This window comes from Phyllostomus hastatus, unplaced genomic scaffold (assembly GCF_019186645.2).
Source record: "Phyllostomus hastatus isolate PE091 unplaced genomic scaffold, TTU_PhHast_1.1 phas_contig_40, whole genome shotgun sequence".
Classification (NCBI taxonomy): Eukaryota; Metazoa; Chordata; class Mammalia; order Chiroptera; family Phyllostomidae; genus Phyllostomus; species Phyllostomus hastatus.
The window spans coordinates 58,491,425-58,509,415 of record NW_025333872.1 but is presented as its reverse complement, the minus strand read 5'-3'; the positions used below and the strand labels follow the sequence as shown (position 1 = coordinate 58,509,415).

The window sequence follows — 17,991 nt, the reverse complement described above, 5'->3', positions numbered from 1 at the left end:
ATTATCTCTGTGTTTCCAAGTAGCAGACTACTAACCCTAGGTGCCCCAGGCACATAAGAACTAGATTTTATTCATCGGATAATTAATAATCGAATGTACTGTTAACCGATACTCATTTCTTTTTAAATTTTTTAAATTAATGTTCAAATACAGTTGTCTCCACAGGTACTCATTTTTAGGTAATATTTTATTTTCATGTTGGGTGTTGACCCTGGAGGCCTCTTCATATTCATTCCCTGTGATTAATTTACTTTTGTTTATCCTTCTTTCACTCTCTGCTGTTGTTGGAGAATAAACCAATATGGTACCATACAAAAAGTAAAACTTTATTTTGAAAAGTATTTATTGAACACTTACTATGTTGCAAGCAGTATGCTAAATGTTGGGACAGTAATGAATGAAACAGTTTTTACTCTCATGGAACTTACAGCCTAATAGGAAAGATATAACAGACAAGTAAATATGTACTTATAAATTGAAAGCATACTATAAAGGAAACAAAAATGGACAATATAATAGGATAACAAGGGGATCTATGTAAGAGGAGTTAGGACAGGCCTTTCTGAGCCTTGAGAAAGAAAACTGAGCCAGTGATGCCAAGAGGAAACAGTGCTTTCTTGGTGGAATCTTTGGGGTTCCCCATGTACAGGATCATGTCATCTGCAAATACAGTTTTACATCTAGAACTGACAAATGAACTCAGCAAAGTAGCAGGATACAAAATTAATATCCAGAAGTCAGTTGCATTTGTATATGCCAATAATGAACTAATGGGAATTAAGGAAACAATTCCATTCACAATTACTAAAAAAAGGAATACAATACTTAGGAATGAAACTAACCAAGGATGTAAAGGATGAGTACTTGGAAAATTATAAGCTATTGAAGAAAGAAATAGAAGAAGATATAAACACGTGGTAGCACATACTGTGTTCATGGATAGGAAGAATTAACATCATTAAAATGTCCATACTCCCCAAAGCAATCTGTAGATTCAACATAATTCCTATCAAGATTTCAATGATACATTTCACAGGACTAGAACAGATATTTCAAAAATTTATATGGAACCACAAAAGGCTGTGCATAGCAGTGACATTGAGAAAGAAGAACAAAGTTGGAAGAATCATGCTACCTATTATGAAACTATACTCTAAGGCCCTAGTACAGCATGGTACTGGCATAAAAAACAGATACATAGATCAATGGAACAGAATAGAGAGCCTAGAAATAAACCCATCCCTTTATATTCAATCAATATTTGACAGAGGAAGCAAGCACATACAAGGGGCTAAAGATAGTCTATTAAATAAATGGTGTTGGGAAAATTGGACAAATACGTGCAGAACAATGAAACCACACCACTGTACACCCCACACAAGAATAAATTCAAAATGGATCAAAGGCTTAAGTGTTACACCTGAAGCTATGAAAATCATAGAAAACATAGTCAACAAAGTCTTAGACATTGCTCAGCAATTTTTTATCTGATATATCTCCTCAGGCAAGGGAAACAAAAGAAAAAAATAAATAAATGGGACTACATCAGACTAAATTGCTTCCGAACAGCAAAGGAAACCACCAACAAAATAAGAAGACAACTCATAGAATGGGAGAACATTTTGCCAATACATCTGATAAGGGCTTAATATCCAAAATATATAAAGTACTTAAAAAACAACACCAAAAAAAACACAACCTAATTAAAAAATGGGCAAAGGACCTGAATAGATACTTCTCCAAAGAGGACATACAGATGGCCAACAGACACAGGAAAAGATGCTCAATGTCACTGATCATCAGATAAATCCACATTAAAACCACAATGAGATACCATCTCACACCTGTCAGAATGGCTATCATCAATACATCAACAACCACCAAGTGCTGGCGAGGATGTAGAGAAAGGTGAACCCTTTTACTGTTGGTGGGAATGCAGAGTGGTGCAATCACTGTGAAAAGCAGCACGGAGATACCTCAAAAAATTAAAAATGGATCCATCTTTGACCCCATGGTGCCTCTTCTGGGATTATAGCCAAAGGAACTCAATGCATAATTCGAAAGAACATAAGCACCCCATGTTCATTGCAGCATTATTTACAATTGACAAGATATGGAAGCATCTTGAGTGTCCATCAGTAGATGAGTGGATAAAACAACTATGGGACTCTTACACAATGGAATACTGCTTGGCCTTAAGAAAGAAGGAAGTTTTACCCTTTGCAACAGTATGGATGGACCTGGAGAAGATTATGCTAAGTGAAATAAGCCAGTCAGAGAAATACAAGTACCATATGATTTCACTCATATTTGGAATCTAATGAACAAACTAAACGAACAAGGAAAATGGAGAGAGGCTCATAGATGGAGAGCAGGATAACAGCTAGTGGTTGGGGGGTGAGGGGGTGGCGAGATTGAGCAAAAGGGAAAAAAGGACTCATGGACATGGACACCAATGTGATTGCTGAGGGGAAGGGGATATATAGGGACTAAATGGTAATGGAAAAACGTACAATAAAGATTAAATAAAAAAAAAACCAGTGCATACAATGGTCCTACAGCAATAAAGAGCTTGGTGTGACAGGAATGAGGGTAGTGTGACTGGAGCAACAGAGGAAGGGCTCAGGAGGGATTGAAAGGTAAACAAGGCCTTAGAGGCTGCAGTGAAGGGATTACATTTAGGATAGAAAGCCATTGTGAAGGATTTTAAGCCTGAGAAAGCACAATCAAACTCATTTGAACAATATCACTGGCTCCTCTAACAAGGCAAGAATGAACACAGGGAGACTAAATGGGTGTCAGTTCTAGTCTGAGCAAGACATGATGGGGCTTGATCCAAGGTAGTGTTAAAGGAGGTGGAGAGTAGTGAGTGGACTAGTTACATATTTTGAAGGTAGGATCAACCAAGTGGAATGAAAGATGTGAGTGATGAGTAGAGGGAGGAGTCAAGAATGATTGATAGGCTCTGATTTCAGTAATTAAATGCATAGTCGTGAATATCTATTAGTAGGTGACTCAGTTTGTTGAACTTGTACTTACTCTTGCAGAGTTTAAATGTAAAATGGAATATACTTCCATTGTAATAGTAGACCCCAGACATTTTAAGGAGGGCATCTTAATATGGGGGAAAAATTAATGTTTATGAGAGCAGATTATCATGATGTATCTTCAGTATTTAATACAGTGACTGGCATAGGCAGTAGGCATTCAGTAGAAATGTGTTGAATGAATTTTTTTAACTTTTTATGCTATTACGGTTGTCCCTTCCTCCCCTTTATTCCCCTCCGCCCTGCACACCCCCTCCCACCTGCATTTTCCCCCTTTAATTCATGTCCATGGGTCATATATATAAGTTCTTTGGCTTCTACGTTTCCTATACTATTCTTAACCTTCCCATGTCTTTTCTTTAATTTGAAATATTTTTTATTGTTTTTCAAGTATAGTTTTCTACCTTTCCCCCTACCCCTCTCCCCTTTTTCCCCCCTCTGCCTTTTTAAAAATTCTTTTTTATTATGCTATTACACTTGTTCCATTTCCCCCCTTATTCTCCTCCACCCTGCACCCCCACCCACCTCCATTCCCCCACTTAGTTCATATCCATGGGTTGTACATATAAGTTCTTTGGCTTCTCCATTTCCAATGTTGTTCTTAACCTCCCCCTATCTTGTACTTACCTATTATGCTTCTTATTCCCTGTACCCTTTTCCTTCGTTCTCCCCCCAGCTCTTTTCCTCTGATAACCCCCCATGTGATCTCCATTTCTGTGATTCTGTTCCTGTTCTAGTTGTTTGCTTAGTTTTTTTTTTGTTTTTTGTTTTAGACTCAGTTGTTGATAGTTAAGTTTGTCATTTTAGTATTCATAGTTTTGATCTTCTTTTTCTTAGATAAGTCTCTTTAACATTTCATTTAATAATGGCTTGGTGATGATGAACTCTTTTAACTTGACCTTATCTGGGAAGCCCTTTATCTACCCTTCCTTTCTAAATGAGAGCTTTGCTGGATAGAGTCATCTTGAATGTAGGTCCTTGCCTTTCATGACTTCCAATACTTCTTTCCAGTTCATTCTTGCCTGCAAGGTTTCTTTTGAGAAATCAGCTGATAGTCTTATGGGAACTCCTTTGTAAGTAACTGTCTCCTTTTCTCTTGCTACTTTTAAGATTCTCTTTTACTCTTGGATAATGTAATTATGATGTGCCTTGGTGTGTGTTCCTTGGATCCAAGTTCTTTGGGAATCTCTGACTTCGTAGACTTCCTGGTGGTCTATTTCCTTTCCCAGATTGGGGAAGTTCTTCATTTTTTGCTCAAATAAGTTTTCAATTTCTTGCTCTTCCTCTTTTCCTTCTGGCACCTCCATGATTCAGATGTTGGAATATTTAAAGTTGTCCCAGAGGTTCCTAAGCTTCTCCTTATTTTTTTGAATTCTTGTTTCTTCATTCTGTTTCAGTTGAGTGCTTATTTCTTCAGTCTACTCCAAACTGTTGATTTGAGTTTGGGTTTCCTTCCCATCACTGTTGTTTCCCTATACATTTTCCTTTATTTCACTTTGTACAGCCTTCACTTCTTCCTCTATTTTTCAGCCATCCTCAGCCAGTTCTGTGAGCATCCTGACTACCAGTGTTTTGAACATCTGATAGGTTGGCTATCTCTTCATCACTTAGTTCTTTTTCTAGAGTTTTGATCTGTTCTTTCATTTGGGCCATACTTCTTTGTCTCAGCGCTCCTGTTATGTAGTAAGGGGTGGAGCCTTAGGTATTCGCCAGGACCTGAATTCTTCTCTTTGAAAGAAAAATGAAGTTTCCCAGAAACAAACCGAAATAGGATAATTCTTTTGCCATGTAAACTGCTTCTTTTTAAAGTTGACCACATGTAATATGTTAAGCTAATAGATTGTAAAACTTACATCTCAGCTTATGAGGTAAAATGTTTTGCTATGTGACATTATTTAGAGGCTGCTTTATGGAAATGTTATAGGACCACTAGGATCTTGCAATCAATATCCTTAATAGCTTAGGATGTCACAGTGGAGAAAACATTGAACTGGATAGGACCAGACCTAGAAAACCTGATTTTCAGTTTTGACTCTGCTGTTGATATATTATTTTGGACTAGTTACTAGCTCCCTAAACTTTAATTTCCTCACATGTCAAATAGCTATAGCCTATTTTTCTAAGTACTTTTTGCAATGATTTCATGTAATGTTTAAATACATAAAAACATACACATCTATACCTATATAGCATTTAGCAAAGTACCTAGCACTTACTAAGAGTTACATTTTCCTAAAAGACATTAACACAATATCAAATATATACCTCTGTGGTGATTTGCAAAAAATGACCACAATAAGCACCTCCTTGATGCTGTTCCTCAGTTCCTCCATCCTTTAAGACTTAGTTTGCCTTGTAATGTGCTTTAGGCAATAAACTCAGTGGAAGTGATGTTTTGTGAGTTTTCATACTGGGTCTTAACTGACTTTACATGTTTCCACATGTAATCTAGTCTAGGCTAGCCAGGTAGATGATTGAAGACCATTTAGAAAGAAAGAGGCCACCCCAGCTGAGCCATCTTAGACCAGCCAGTCCTGTCTTCCTGGCAGCTGTCCGTGGGCACATGGGTGAGGCTGGCCGCAATCAGTAGAACTGCCCAGCTGAGCCTAGCCTAGTTGCTGACTCAGAATTGGTTATTTTAAGCTACTAATTTTTTAGGCCGTTTGTTACATGAGAAAAGCCAACCGGTAAGATCAAGTTTCTTAAATCTTACTAAATGATAAAAAAATAGAATTTATTGGAATGCTTCTTACTTCCTAGAGACTCAACTTACATGTATTTCTCATTTCTAACCCTTAAAATAACTGTTAATGATCACATATAGCATTATTGAACTTAGGTCTCCCTGACCCAAAGTCTGTGCTTTGTCCACTGTGCCATGTTGCTTCTCAAATGAGATTATTTAGAAATCTTTTATAAATGTTTAAGAACCATTCAGATTGTAAAGATAAGAAATGCCCAGATTTCCTTAGGCAGTGGAGGTTCACTCCTGAGTAGGGAAGGAGGTCAAGTAGACATACACAACCCCCCAGGTCCTAGTGCTCACTGGATACAGGTTTACATCAGGTTGTTCATGATGCAGTAGCAGTTTTAGTGACCAGGATTTCAGTGTTTATATTGCATTCATTTTACCTAATAAAGGATTTCAGTTTGTCACTCTCTTCCATGGGGATGTCCGTTGGGGCAGACTTTTGTGCTGCATCACTTTGTAGGTGGTAGGGGTTTTTTTTTGTTTGTTTTTGTTTTTTTTTGTTTTATGTCTTATGTGACTGCTTTTAGATCAAATACCATACCAGCAGTTATAATCAGATTGGCAGGTTTGATTTAATTGAAGGTAAAAAATAATACTACTCATTAGTTTTAGTTTATGCCAAAATAATTTCATTTCTTTAGAAGGGGGTTTTTGTGCTGTATCTTCTCTCCCAAAGGATAATAAACCACACCTAATCTTGGTGGCGCAAAACTACCATTTCACTTGTTTATGATTCTGTGGGCCAGCATTTTGGGATCAGCTGAGCCCTTCATCTGCTTATCTTCTTAAGGCCACTCATGTGGCCACAGCTGTCTGGGCTGGAACTGAATAATCTAAGAGGAACTCATTTATGTGTCTGGCAATTTGTTCTGGATATTGACTGGACACTGTATCTCCAGGATGCCATCTGAGCTAGTCTGTGGATGGGTCCTAAGAGAGCTGAGGAACTGAGGTTTTTTGTGAGGCCTAGACTTAGAAGTCATGCAGTGTCACTTCCACCAGATAATATTGCCAAAACAAACCACGAGATCAACCCATATTCAAGGAGTATGAAGATAAGGGATTAAAGAGTTGCAAAGAATTTGTGGCCATTTTTAATCTATAGGTCCTGAGGCACTTAAGGTTGCATAAAGTGGACAATACCTATGGGTAACAATGTACAATTATTTAAAAATTACTACATAAGCGCTGGCTGGTGTGGCTTAGTGGATTGAGTGCAGGCCTGCGAACCAAAGGGTTGACGGTTCAATTCCCAGTCAGGGCACATGCCTGGTTTGCAGGCCAGGTCCCCAGTGGGGCACATGTGATAGGCAACCACACATTGATGTTTCCCTCTCTTTCTCCCTTCTCCTTTCTCCAAAAATAAATAAAATATTTTTTAAAAAAGGCATCTATAAAACAAAACAGTAACAATAAAAACCCTGTAGCAGACATGTTGTGAAATATTGAAGATTTTTCATTGGTTCAGGAAAAATACAAGAGTGCTTATTATCATTACCTTTATTTCACATTGTTAAAGGTTCAGTTAGTGGTAAGGGAAAAAAAAAAGATTGGAATGGAGGAAATTATTATTCAATATGATAGGTTATGTACATTTTTAAAATCCAAAATATAGATAAGTTAGTAGAGATTAGGAAAATATCTGGATATAGGATCAATGTTCAAAAGTCAATTTTTTTGCATATATGATAAAGATGATGTAAAGCACACAATATATGCATTTCTAGCATTGTCAAAAAAAATCACATATATACCAATAAATCTAACAAAGGATGTAGAAGACTTCTTAAAACTATAAAACATTATCAAGAGACAGGTATTTACTTTAAAAAACCTGAAATAATTGGGGAGATACAATATGTTCATAAATAGAAAGATAGTGTTGTATAGATTCAGTACTCCCTAATATGAGATAGAGATTTAATACAGTTCCAGTAAAATTTCCAGTAAGGGTGTGTGTGTGTGTGTGTGTGTGTGTGTGTGTGTGTATAACTTGATAATCTGATTCTAAAATTCAAAGTAAAAAAAAAATTACATGGAAATAGAAAGGGCCAAGAATAAGTGCCATTTATTTTAAAGAAGAAGGTAGAAGGGCTTGCCCCATTGGATTCCAAGACTTACTATAAATCTTCATTGAGATAGTGTGTCATTCGTTCCAGGTAGGCAGACCAATGGAATACTATGGGGCCCCAAAATGGATGTAAAAGAATATAAAAGTTTATGACAAAAGTGCCACTGTAAAACAACGGGGAAGGAATAGTCTTTTCAATAAATGGTGCTAAGGTAATATATAAGGAACTTGACCGCTGCCTCACACCATTCATAAAAATTAATTCCACATCAGTTATAGGGTAAAAGTATAAGGCAAACAATAAAGCTAAGAGATAATATAGAAGACACCTTATATATGATTTTATCGTAGAAAATGATTTCAAAACCTATGCTTTCATATTTTAAAAGAGGATTGTTAAATTCCACCATACTGAGTGTAAAAAACCTATTCACTAAAAGACATCAAGAGAGTGAAATAGCAAGTGACATGAGAATATATTTGCATCAAAAATAACTTTCAAATGGCTTCTGTCCGGTGTTTCTACAAGTCAGCTCTAACACAGCAAATGATAAATAGAAAGCAGGCAAGAGCAAAATCCTGTAAGATCAATAAACATGAAAAGGCACTTAAATTTATTTGTAATTGGGAAAGTACAAATTAAAGCTACAATAATTTATCACAACATACAAGAATAGCTAGAATTTTAAAACAGATAGCATCAGTCAAGTGCTGTGAGAGTGTGAAGTAGCAGCAGCTTCTCACACAGCTGAAAGGAGTGTCCACTGATGCAGTCGCTTTTTTAACAGTTTGACACAATAGCCTCAAACTGGAAACAGCTCAACTGATATCAACAGTAGAATGAGTAAATAAATTGTGGTGTAATTATACAGTGGACTGTAATACAACACTAAAAGTGTTGTATCCCACGTGTATACAAAGCAATGTGTACACAAAGCAACATGAATGAGTGGTACAAATAACAATGTTGATTTGAGGAAAGGTCAAGACAAAATGATACATATCATTTGATTCTATTTACATAAACTTCAAAAAGCAATCAAAACAAAACTATAGAGTTACCTGCTTAAGTGGTAAAAGGGTGAAGAAAAACAAGGAAATGCTTATAAAAATCAGAATAATAGTTATTTGGGGGGGGTGGGAAGCAAGGGCGACCGGGGAGGGGACCGAAGCAGGAGGGGAGTGGGGTCCAGGCACTGTCTTCTCACGTGGGGCCGCACGTGTTTGCTTAAATCATTGAGCTTTACAGTTTTATACTGTTTTGTGTTTCATAGTGTACAATTTTAAAAAGGTTTTAAATGTAGAGAGAATGATACACAGGTCAGAGGAGACAAATTTCATGCAAAAGTTTGTTTTTAAAGAATGTTTATAAGGAACACTTCAGTGCAGTTAGATTGTCTAAAACTTTTCATTTGGCAATCCTTAAAGCTCAGTAAATAATTAATTATTTTCTTCAGTAACCATTGTTTCCAGCAGGTAAATATAGGCAGTCCTCACTCTGCACGATAGATAGAGTGGGACCAAAAAGACCATACAAACTAAAACCGTGCAAAAACTACCTTAGTAATCAATGGGGAAAATTACAGTTGTTCCATGACATTTTTAAAAAGTCAAAACATTGAGAACTCTCCTAAGTTGGTTATAAATGTATAGAGAAATAAAAAAATAGTAAAATATATTAATTTAGTACAATGTAATATAAAACATTAGAGACAGAATTAAAGCATTTTATTTCTTCGTGAAAAAGCGATCCAGCCTAGTTTGGACAGTGCTTATTTTGCATTGTGTAACAGAACAGCTCGCAGAGTGAGCATCTGTTCTGTGCCTTGGCACATTGTCTTACTCCTTTCTACTAAATTTAGGTTAGCTTTCAACATTTTATTCTTTGCACTTTCAATGTGGTGAGATATCTCTGAGTTCCTTTTAGTGTGAAGATTTTTGCTGACGTCACTTCCTCTGGGACATCTTTTTGTCACGACCACTTTTCTTGATTATGGCAATAAGTTCGACTTCACTGATTTCTGTGACTGGCTGTCTAGAGTCTCAAGCAGTGGCAGTGGCAACATACCTAAAATCAGCTATTTCTTTTATTACTCTAATTACATTCAGTTTGAATTTCATTATTTTTTAGCATTATCATTTTTTGTTTCTCTGCTGCATTTTACCTTTGTTGGCCATTTCCCTCCTTCAGTTACTCATTTTGTAAAATTTCACATGGGTGTATCTTTGGGAGGCAAGAAGGTTGCCCAGCTACTTGCTTTGCTGTTTATAGGCAAATTGAGGAGCAGATGAGGAGTAACCAATCACCAACCTACTTTGAAAGGAAGCAGCGTGATTGGTCACTGATGATTATGTGCGTCTCCTTAACATAGTGATGTGTGGACTGAAGTCCTAACAAAAAAAGTTCATATTTATGCAGTTACAGTTAATGTACTGGGGTGAGTGAGACTGGAACCATGTTGTTGAGGGACTGGTGTGATGGTTGACATTTGTGCATATGGGAAGCCTGGGAAGTAAGGACTGACTAATTCAAAGAAGGTTGAACTCTTTGGTCAATTAAATAAAGATTTGGTTGGTTTTGATGAGTTTGAGAATGTGGGGCTACTTGGACTCTTTGGTCTCTGAGCTATTGAACACCTGATACATTTTATGTGTGTCAACATAAGAAACGCCCAAACCTGTAGAGAATTTTTTTGAGTTTATTTGAGACAATTGCTGGGAAGCAAAATCTCAGTGGATTAAGAAAATGCTCCAGAGAATGGCAGTTTTGCAGCCTGTTTTGTATGTTATGATAAAAGGAGGAGGCATAGAGCAGGTGGGGGGATGGTTACATGAAATCCATTGGTGGTAGATTTAGGAGGTGGTTTTAGGAGAATAATAGTGATGGTAATTATGAAATCACTGTGAAGCAACTGATATTGAAAGTAAGGGATTTTAAAAAATGTTTTATATAATGTTGACGTTCTATTAATTGAAGATAAAAGAAGGTGAACAAATCAATTTTAATTCATTTAGTTAGGTGATCCCATTTTCGTTGTCTTATACTAACAAATATAAAATGTGAAAGATAAGGTCTCACTTTGTGTTAGTTGAAATTAAATAATATTAATTGACTGTGTGATTTTTCCACAGGTGAACTGGCACAGAGGTTGAGCTCAAGATGCCATTAGTGAAAAGAAACATCGACCCCAGGCACCTGTGCCACACGGCGCTGCCCAGAGGCATTAAGAATGAACTGGAATGTGTGACCAATATTTCCTTGGCAAATATAATTAGACAACTGAGTAGCCTAAGTAAGTGTTCTCATACCAACTAAAAATATTCCTTCCAAATCAGAATGTTATGCTTTAGAGTATTCATTAAGAGGATGTTCTTGTGATTACTTGGGGAGAGAGGGGAAGATGTTTGGTGAGAATACAAAATTATCCTGAAAAAATGTAGTCATTTTAAGTGAAGTTAATGTTTTAGAGTCATTTCTTCCCCTGTGTGTTTCCTCTGGGAAAAGGAAATAAGGACAGAATGTTTAGGAACATAATCAGTCACCTGATAGATAAGAATTGCTAAGATTGTTTTAAAAATATGATTCAGTCTATGAAAGGTAGAGCCAGAGTTACATTTCTACTATGGCTGTTACCCTTTCAGAGGCTTTAGCTATTTATGTTTTGGGACGCTAGTGTCTCTTTCTTTACATATATTTTATTAGCCTAGGGAAATATTTTTATATTATCAAATAACTACAAGTGAAAGGTATGGGGCAGTCAAGACTCAACAGATTGGGTTAGTCACATGAGTTGTCTCCAGGACGTGAGGGTGTCAGTCAGGAGTCTGATGCACAGCAGGATGTGGGAGTAGCAAGTGAGCCTGGCCTCTGACAGGCAGAAGGCACCCGCTGGCCAGGTAATAAAAGGCCGTGGAAGGGGCTTGGAAGGGAGGAGGGGGGAGGCAGTGTGTTCCCATTGTAAGACTGCAGAACAGAGCACCTGGGTTAAGGAATTAAATTTAGAATAATGGGGGATTATTTAATGTTAGGAAATTTTAAAAAATAAATAAACCCAGTCTATCTTTTGAATCAAAGAGTTAGTTTTTTACTAAGACATTTATATTTCATTTTAAAGGTGTTTCTTGGCCTAGAAATATTACCTAAATGGTCTTAGACTTATCTTCTCATACCTTCCCACATAGGGTGTCCTTACAGGCAGGATTGGCTCTTCTTTTCTGTACCTTTTAACTTTTTTTCTTTCTTTTTTGTAATTGAGCACTTAGCACAAGATAAAGAGAGGTTGTTAATCTAATTTGGTTCAAGTGAGATCATTTGGACATAGACATATGTAGTTAGAGCGACATAAAAAGTTACATTTGAATGCTATTGGTGAGCGAATTAAATTTCTATATTGCCTATGAAATCAGTTGTAAGAATAAGTTAAAAACTGTTTCTTTGAATTTAAGTATATTCCTTGCCCCTTTTGGTGGTTATTTTTTCAGTTATTGGCAGTGAATCACTAACATTATTGTTTACTTGTTTCTTCCTTGGGACAATTAATATAGAATAAAGTCAAAAGAAGAGTCCCAGATACTGTATTAACGTATGATTAACTATATTGTTTAAAGGTATTAATAGTTTTTTTGTGTGGTCTAGCACTAATTGTAACATAACTTCATATATAGAACTTATATGTAATACATGTACATGAGGACATCTGCATGTTAATATTAAAATCCATTTTAAGAGCATAGAAATGACATTAATAAATTTGGTTAAAATATTTCTTAAAATTAAAATGAATTTCAGGTTTCATACTGGCATCTTGTTTTACATTTATTCCCAATGTAGAATTTAGAATTAGTATAATGATTAAGGTTGTTAATTTGCAGGACTAACCTGTTTCTTACTTAACCTAAAACTAAAAACTTAAGAAATTTTCAAATCTTACATAGTTTATATAAGCAATAACATTTGTTAGCAGGCACATGGTCATGTTGCAGCCAAACCCTTAAAATAAAAATATAGTGGAAAAATATAACTAAATTAGGTTTTGGTTCCTTCAGATTTGGATTAGAGGCATTTTATAAGCAGTGTAGAAATTCAAAAACAGGAAATCAATAAAATATTTTACAATAGCAAGGTGTAACAATAGTTTACTGCCCTGGAATTAAATTGCCTGGTAGCTTTCTCACTTGATGTAGTGGAGAACCTGGAATTAAATTTGGAAGTCCTCTAGATGGCCAGAATAAGCAAGCCCATGCACTAAAGACAATGTGCATAAAATAACCAGTAGATCCCTTTCTCAGAGTCTGTTTTACTTTACTTTGGTAGTTCATACAGATTTGATGATCTGGTTTTCAAATATTTATGCTTCAGAGCATTAACAAGGAGGTAGGGGAGATAATATATTTCAATAGAAGCAAGTGTCACTGAAGCCAGCCAAAAGAGGTAATTTCCAGCAAAGGAAGTTGTGTAAGAGAAGAAGCAACAGAAAAACTGGAAAGAGGCCATTTAATGTAAAAGCAAATATACATTTCAAGACTATTTTCTAGCCTGAGACATTAATTGATTTTTATAATCAATTCATGACTGTAACTCCTCAAGACATGGTTAAATTATGTTTAATTTTGTATTCTACTTAAGACAGGGAAACTTAGAATAGATTTTATATTAGTTTCCACCCAAAATAGTATAAGCAACTAATGTATTAAATCATCTCTGAATTACTTTGAAAACTCAGCTATTCAACTGATTTAGGTAATTGAGTTGTTTCACTGTGGTACAATCGGCAGCACCAAAAGTGCTAGGAAACAGCAGGGAAGTTCAGCTGCGGGGTCTAGCATGGCCTGGAGAGGAACATCATCCTCGCCTCTTCCTTGCAAAAGTATACATCCCAGTTTTTTTTCATGATAGGACTCATTTCTGTTTTATAATACATAATTACAGAAAACTGAGAATTTACTTTATATAAATTTCTTCTGTTACAACAAAATTCTTTCCCATTTTATTTTCATCTTAACTAGTGGGACTCTTATTTACCTGTAGGGTCTTTTACCATTCCTTCTACCCACAGCCTTGTTGAATATTGTCAGTTCATACTGCCAAGATGAGCCGATAGAGCCTACTTCTTGATCTCAAACATAGAAAAGTTAGAAAACTGGACAGATTATAGATAGCAAGGTAGATGTGGAGGAGAATGGATAGATTGGCTCAATGAAACTGATTGGATGCGTAGACAGACAGGAGGCAGATGGCAATATGTGGTTCTTGTCCCAAAATAACATACCCCAGTTTAGTTGGAGAGTCAATGCCATGAGTACTGAAACCATTCTGAACAGTATGCACATGTATATAATTGAAATCATGGGTTTTAGATTACAGGAACTGCGAAAAGAGAGATAACCATAAAGTCAAGTCATGACAGGAGACCTGCTGAATGAAATGTGAATAAATAAATATATAAGGAGGATTGAAGGTATGAATGATTGGAGAAGTATGGTAGAACCTGATTTTGGAAGACAGAATGTTAGACAAGAGGACTTAGATTTTTAATATCATAGATAATGAGAATTTGTAGGCTCTTGAGTGGAGAAACAGTACAATAAATGTCAGGTTGGTTGAAATTCAGAAACATACACAATCAGTTGTACCTTGCAAACATTCCTCCCTTCACTTCTCTGTGGGAGGGAAGGACGAGGTAGATTTGGAAAGTAATAAAGGATATGAAAAGGGAGCTGATGGGGTGTTTATCTTATCCATTGAGGTACCTGACACCTAAACTTGTGGTGGGGGTAGTATAGACTCTTTTAAAAAATCTGTTGACCAACTATGGGCCCTCTTTCCAGAAAAATGCAGATGCATTTAAAAATCTGCATATAATCTCAGGTGGTATACAGACTCAGACGATATGTTAAGGATCTCTGTGTTAAACTAAGCTCTTTAGGAATAGAATTGTGTCTTCCATCACTGTCCCTCACATTTGTGTCCCTGACATTCAGTGAATAAAGGCATAACTTTATACCGGCTGCTTTTGGCTCTTTCTTCAGATTATAGTAAGAGCTGTATATTTTTGAGCTCCTATCCTGTATTAGGTACTCTGTTAGGCCCTTTGTGTGCTGTGTCTCCTATTATAACTTTTTTTAAATCTGACCCAAAGATATGTTTTTATTGATTTTAGAGATGGAGGAAGAGAGGAGAGAGAGAAACATCAATTATTACCTCCTGTACATGCCTAGCCAGGGATTGAACCTGCATCTTTCTGGTGTGTGGGACGATGTTCCAGACAGCTGAGCCCCCAGCCAGGGCACTTATAACTTCTCTTTAAAGCAGATATTTTTATCCTTGTTATATAAGTGAAGAAATTGATACCAAGATCTTAAAGCAAATAGAGCAAAGAGTTGGACTTATTTATTAAAATGCTTTTCATGTTTATTTTTTTTTAAAGATTTTATTTATTTTTAGAGGGGGGAAGGGAGGGAGAGAAACATCAATGTGTGGTTGTTTCTCACGCACCCCCTACTGGGGACCTCATGCAACCTTGGCATGAACCCTAGACTGGGAATCAAACCAGCTACCCTTTGATTTGCAGGTTGGCATTGAGTCACTGAGCCCCACTAGTCAGGGCTGTCTTTTTATCTTTTAAACTTTATTTATTTAGAGAGAGAGGATGGAAGAGGAAGAAGGAGAGAGAGAAAAACATCGATTTGTTGTTTTGCTTCTTTATGTATTCATTGGTTGATTTTTCTATGTTCCCTAACCAGGGATTGAACCTGCAACCTTGAAGTATCAGGACAATGCTCTAACCAACTGAGCTGGGTGCTTTTCATGTGTTTAAGTGTTTGCTGAAAACTTATCAATGGCAGAGATCTTCTTGCAATCATTTTATGTTTCCCAGGTCTGGTACAGTGTTTGGCACATAAGACATTTTCAGTCATTTTGGTTTAAAGAACTGTGAGTAAATGAATACTGTGTTTTTGGACTATAAGATGCACTCCCTTCCTCCCCCAAATTTGGGAGGAATAATGGTTGTTAATGCGGCTGTTGAGTTTTGTTTACATTTACATTGGTGAAATATTATGTTATTTATATTATTAAATATTTTACCACATTTTTTGCTTCAAAATTTTTTTTCCTATTTTCCTCCTCTAAAATGTAGGTGTGTCTTATGGTCTGAAAAATACGGTATGTATAAAACTATCCTTTAAATACATACAGAGAGATTAAAGTTCTGATTTTTTTTCTTAAAGATTGTAAAATCTTCTAGGACAGGAATTTAATGTTTTGCTTTGTGGTGTATTCAGTAGGTCATATACCTGCCTGGCACAGGATAAGCTCTCAGTAAATGTCTTCCTGTAACTGATAATATAAAGATATGCTTTGAAAAAATGCAGCATTATTCAAATAGAAACTGGTGAGATTAATGAATTAATTTAATAAGTATTTAGTACTTTTCTATCATAGGAACTGTCTTGATAGAGCTTACTATTGAGCTGGATTTAACCTAGACAGTGTGCTTGGGTCTAAAATGTCTTGATTTAGGAAGACCATTGACTTTTTTCTGTTTGAAAGTACAGATAGTAATTGACTCATCTTTATGTTGTAATTATGCATTAGTATATATGTTCTAAATATATATATTTAGATATTTAGAAAAAAATATATTTTCATTGTAGGTCATCTAAAATTCCTTTTAGAATAGATTATCTTTGTCTGATTCTTTCCAGTAATGGAAATTTGCCTAACGAGAGAAGTACAGTGATTTTAGGTTTATGATGATTTTTTAAGAAACTGAAACAAGGGAGAATAAAAATTATTTTATAAATTTTCAAAATCTATATTTTGGGCATACTTGAGATAGGTCACCTGCTAGGCTTATGAAGAATTTTGGATTCTGCCACTTTACCTGAAATTTAGTTCTGGTGTAGAGTTTATTTATGAATGCTCAGTTGGGGTTAAAAAACATTATTTGTATGTGCTGTCTCTTTTTTCTATTTTTGTAGATACTTTCATATCATAATCTTCTCTGACCCTCGACAGATAGGTAGATGTGGCTAAAGCAGGTAGAGCATTTCCATTTCAGACTGAATTATATGAACCAGATTTCCCAGGGATTGAGTTTGTTTTCCGATGCTGTCACAGTTGGGTTACTTTAGGGTTTAAAGTTTAAACTAGTTTCAGAAAGCTCCAGAATTATCAGGACAGTACCTTTAAATATTTAATTGTTTGATATTTATCTCTTATCACATTAAATTTATGGTATATGTTTCATTTTTGCTTAGGTAAATATGCTGAAGATATTTTTGGAGAATTATTCAATGAAGCACATAGTTTTTCCTTCAGAGTTAACTCATTACAAGAACGTGTGGACCGTTTATCCGTTAGTGTTACACAGCTTGACCCTAAAGAAGAAGAATGTAAGTTTATTTGTATTATGTTTCTTTCACATATATTTTAGGTTAGATGATTCGAGTGAAATATTTAAGAACAGTATTAAACACAAATTTATTACAAGTTTTTTCTACCCATGACCTTTGGTATACTTGCTGTAATAAATCAGTGAATTATCTACAAATGCCATTAGCATGGCTTTTCTTCCCTACTTCTTTTCTTTTTGACCTGTTCTTTTTGTATACTAAATCACTCTTTAAGTTTTTGACATAAAAAAAGTTAGCCAGATTTTTTCCTCCATTGTCTTTATCTTTTCTTCCTTACAATTTATTTGTGTACTTTTGTCTTAGAAATAAAAATTATTTGAAAATTCCTTGAAATTCTTAGTAAATTGATTCTGTAAGAATGTAATCTGTTTTAATATGCTTTTTTATGTGCATATGTTAAATTGCTAAAACCTGATCTAGTTATTTGAATGTCACTTCCTACTTTAAATGAATATTTTTTAAAAACCCAAATTGCCAACTATGTAGGAAAAAATGTTTTATAATGAATTAAATCAGGGATATCATGTAAAAAACAACATAAAACAAAAAACTCCCACATTAGAGGCTAAAATAATGCTAGAAACTTTAGTGGTAAAACAGTTCATGACCTGACGGAATGTTGAACACTGATGTTTCTCTGACCCCTTTCTGTTGCTGTTTTTTTAAACGAAATGAGGTGGAGTTACGAAGGACAGTAATTTTCA

The 17,991-nt window shown here is 35.6% G+C and overlaps 1 protein-coding gene across 4 annotated transcripts in view; it reads left to right on the top strand.

The window, feature by feature from the left end:
* Positions 1-17,991, top strand: part of WASF1 (WASP family member 1) — a 41,368-nt gene that overhangs the window by 11,272 nt on the left and 12,105 nt on the right. For 3 of the 4 annotated variants that reach the window (XM_045843328.1, XM_045843327.1, XM_045843326.1), the window contains exons 2-3: positions 11,003-11,163; positions 17,132-17,266. In XM_045843328.1, coding sequence (XP_045699284.1) covers positions 11,031-11,163; positions 17,132-17,266 — 268 coding nt within the window. In that variant the 5' untranslated portion in view covers positions 11,003-11,030. Of the gene's footprint in view, positions 1-11,002; positions 11,164-15,613; positions 15,748-17,131; positions 17,267-17,991 lie in introns of those variants that run through there. The other variant, XM_045843329.1, reaches the window with a different exon arrangement.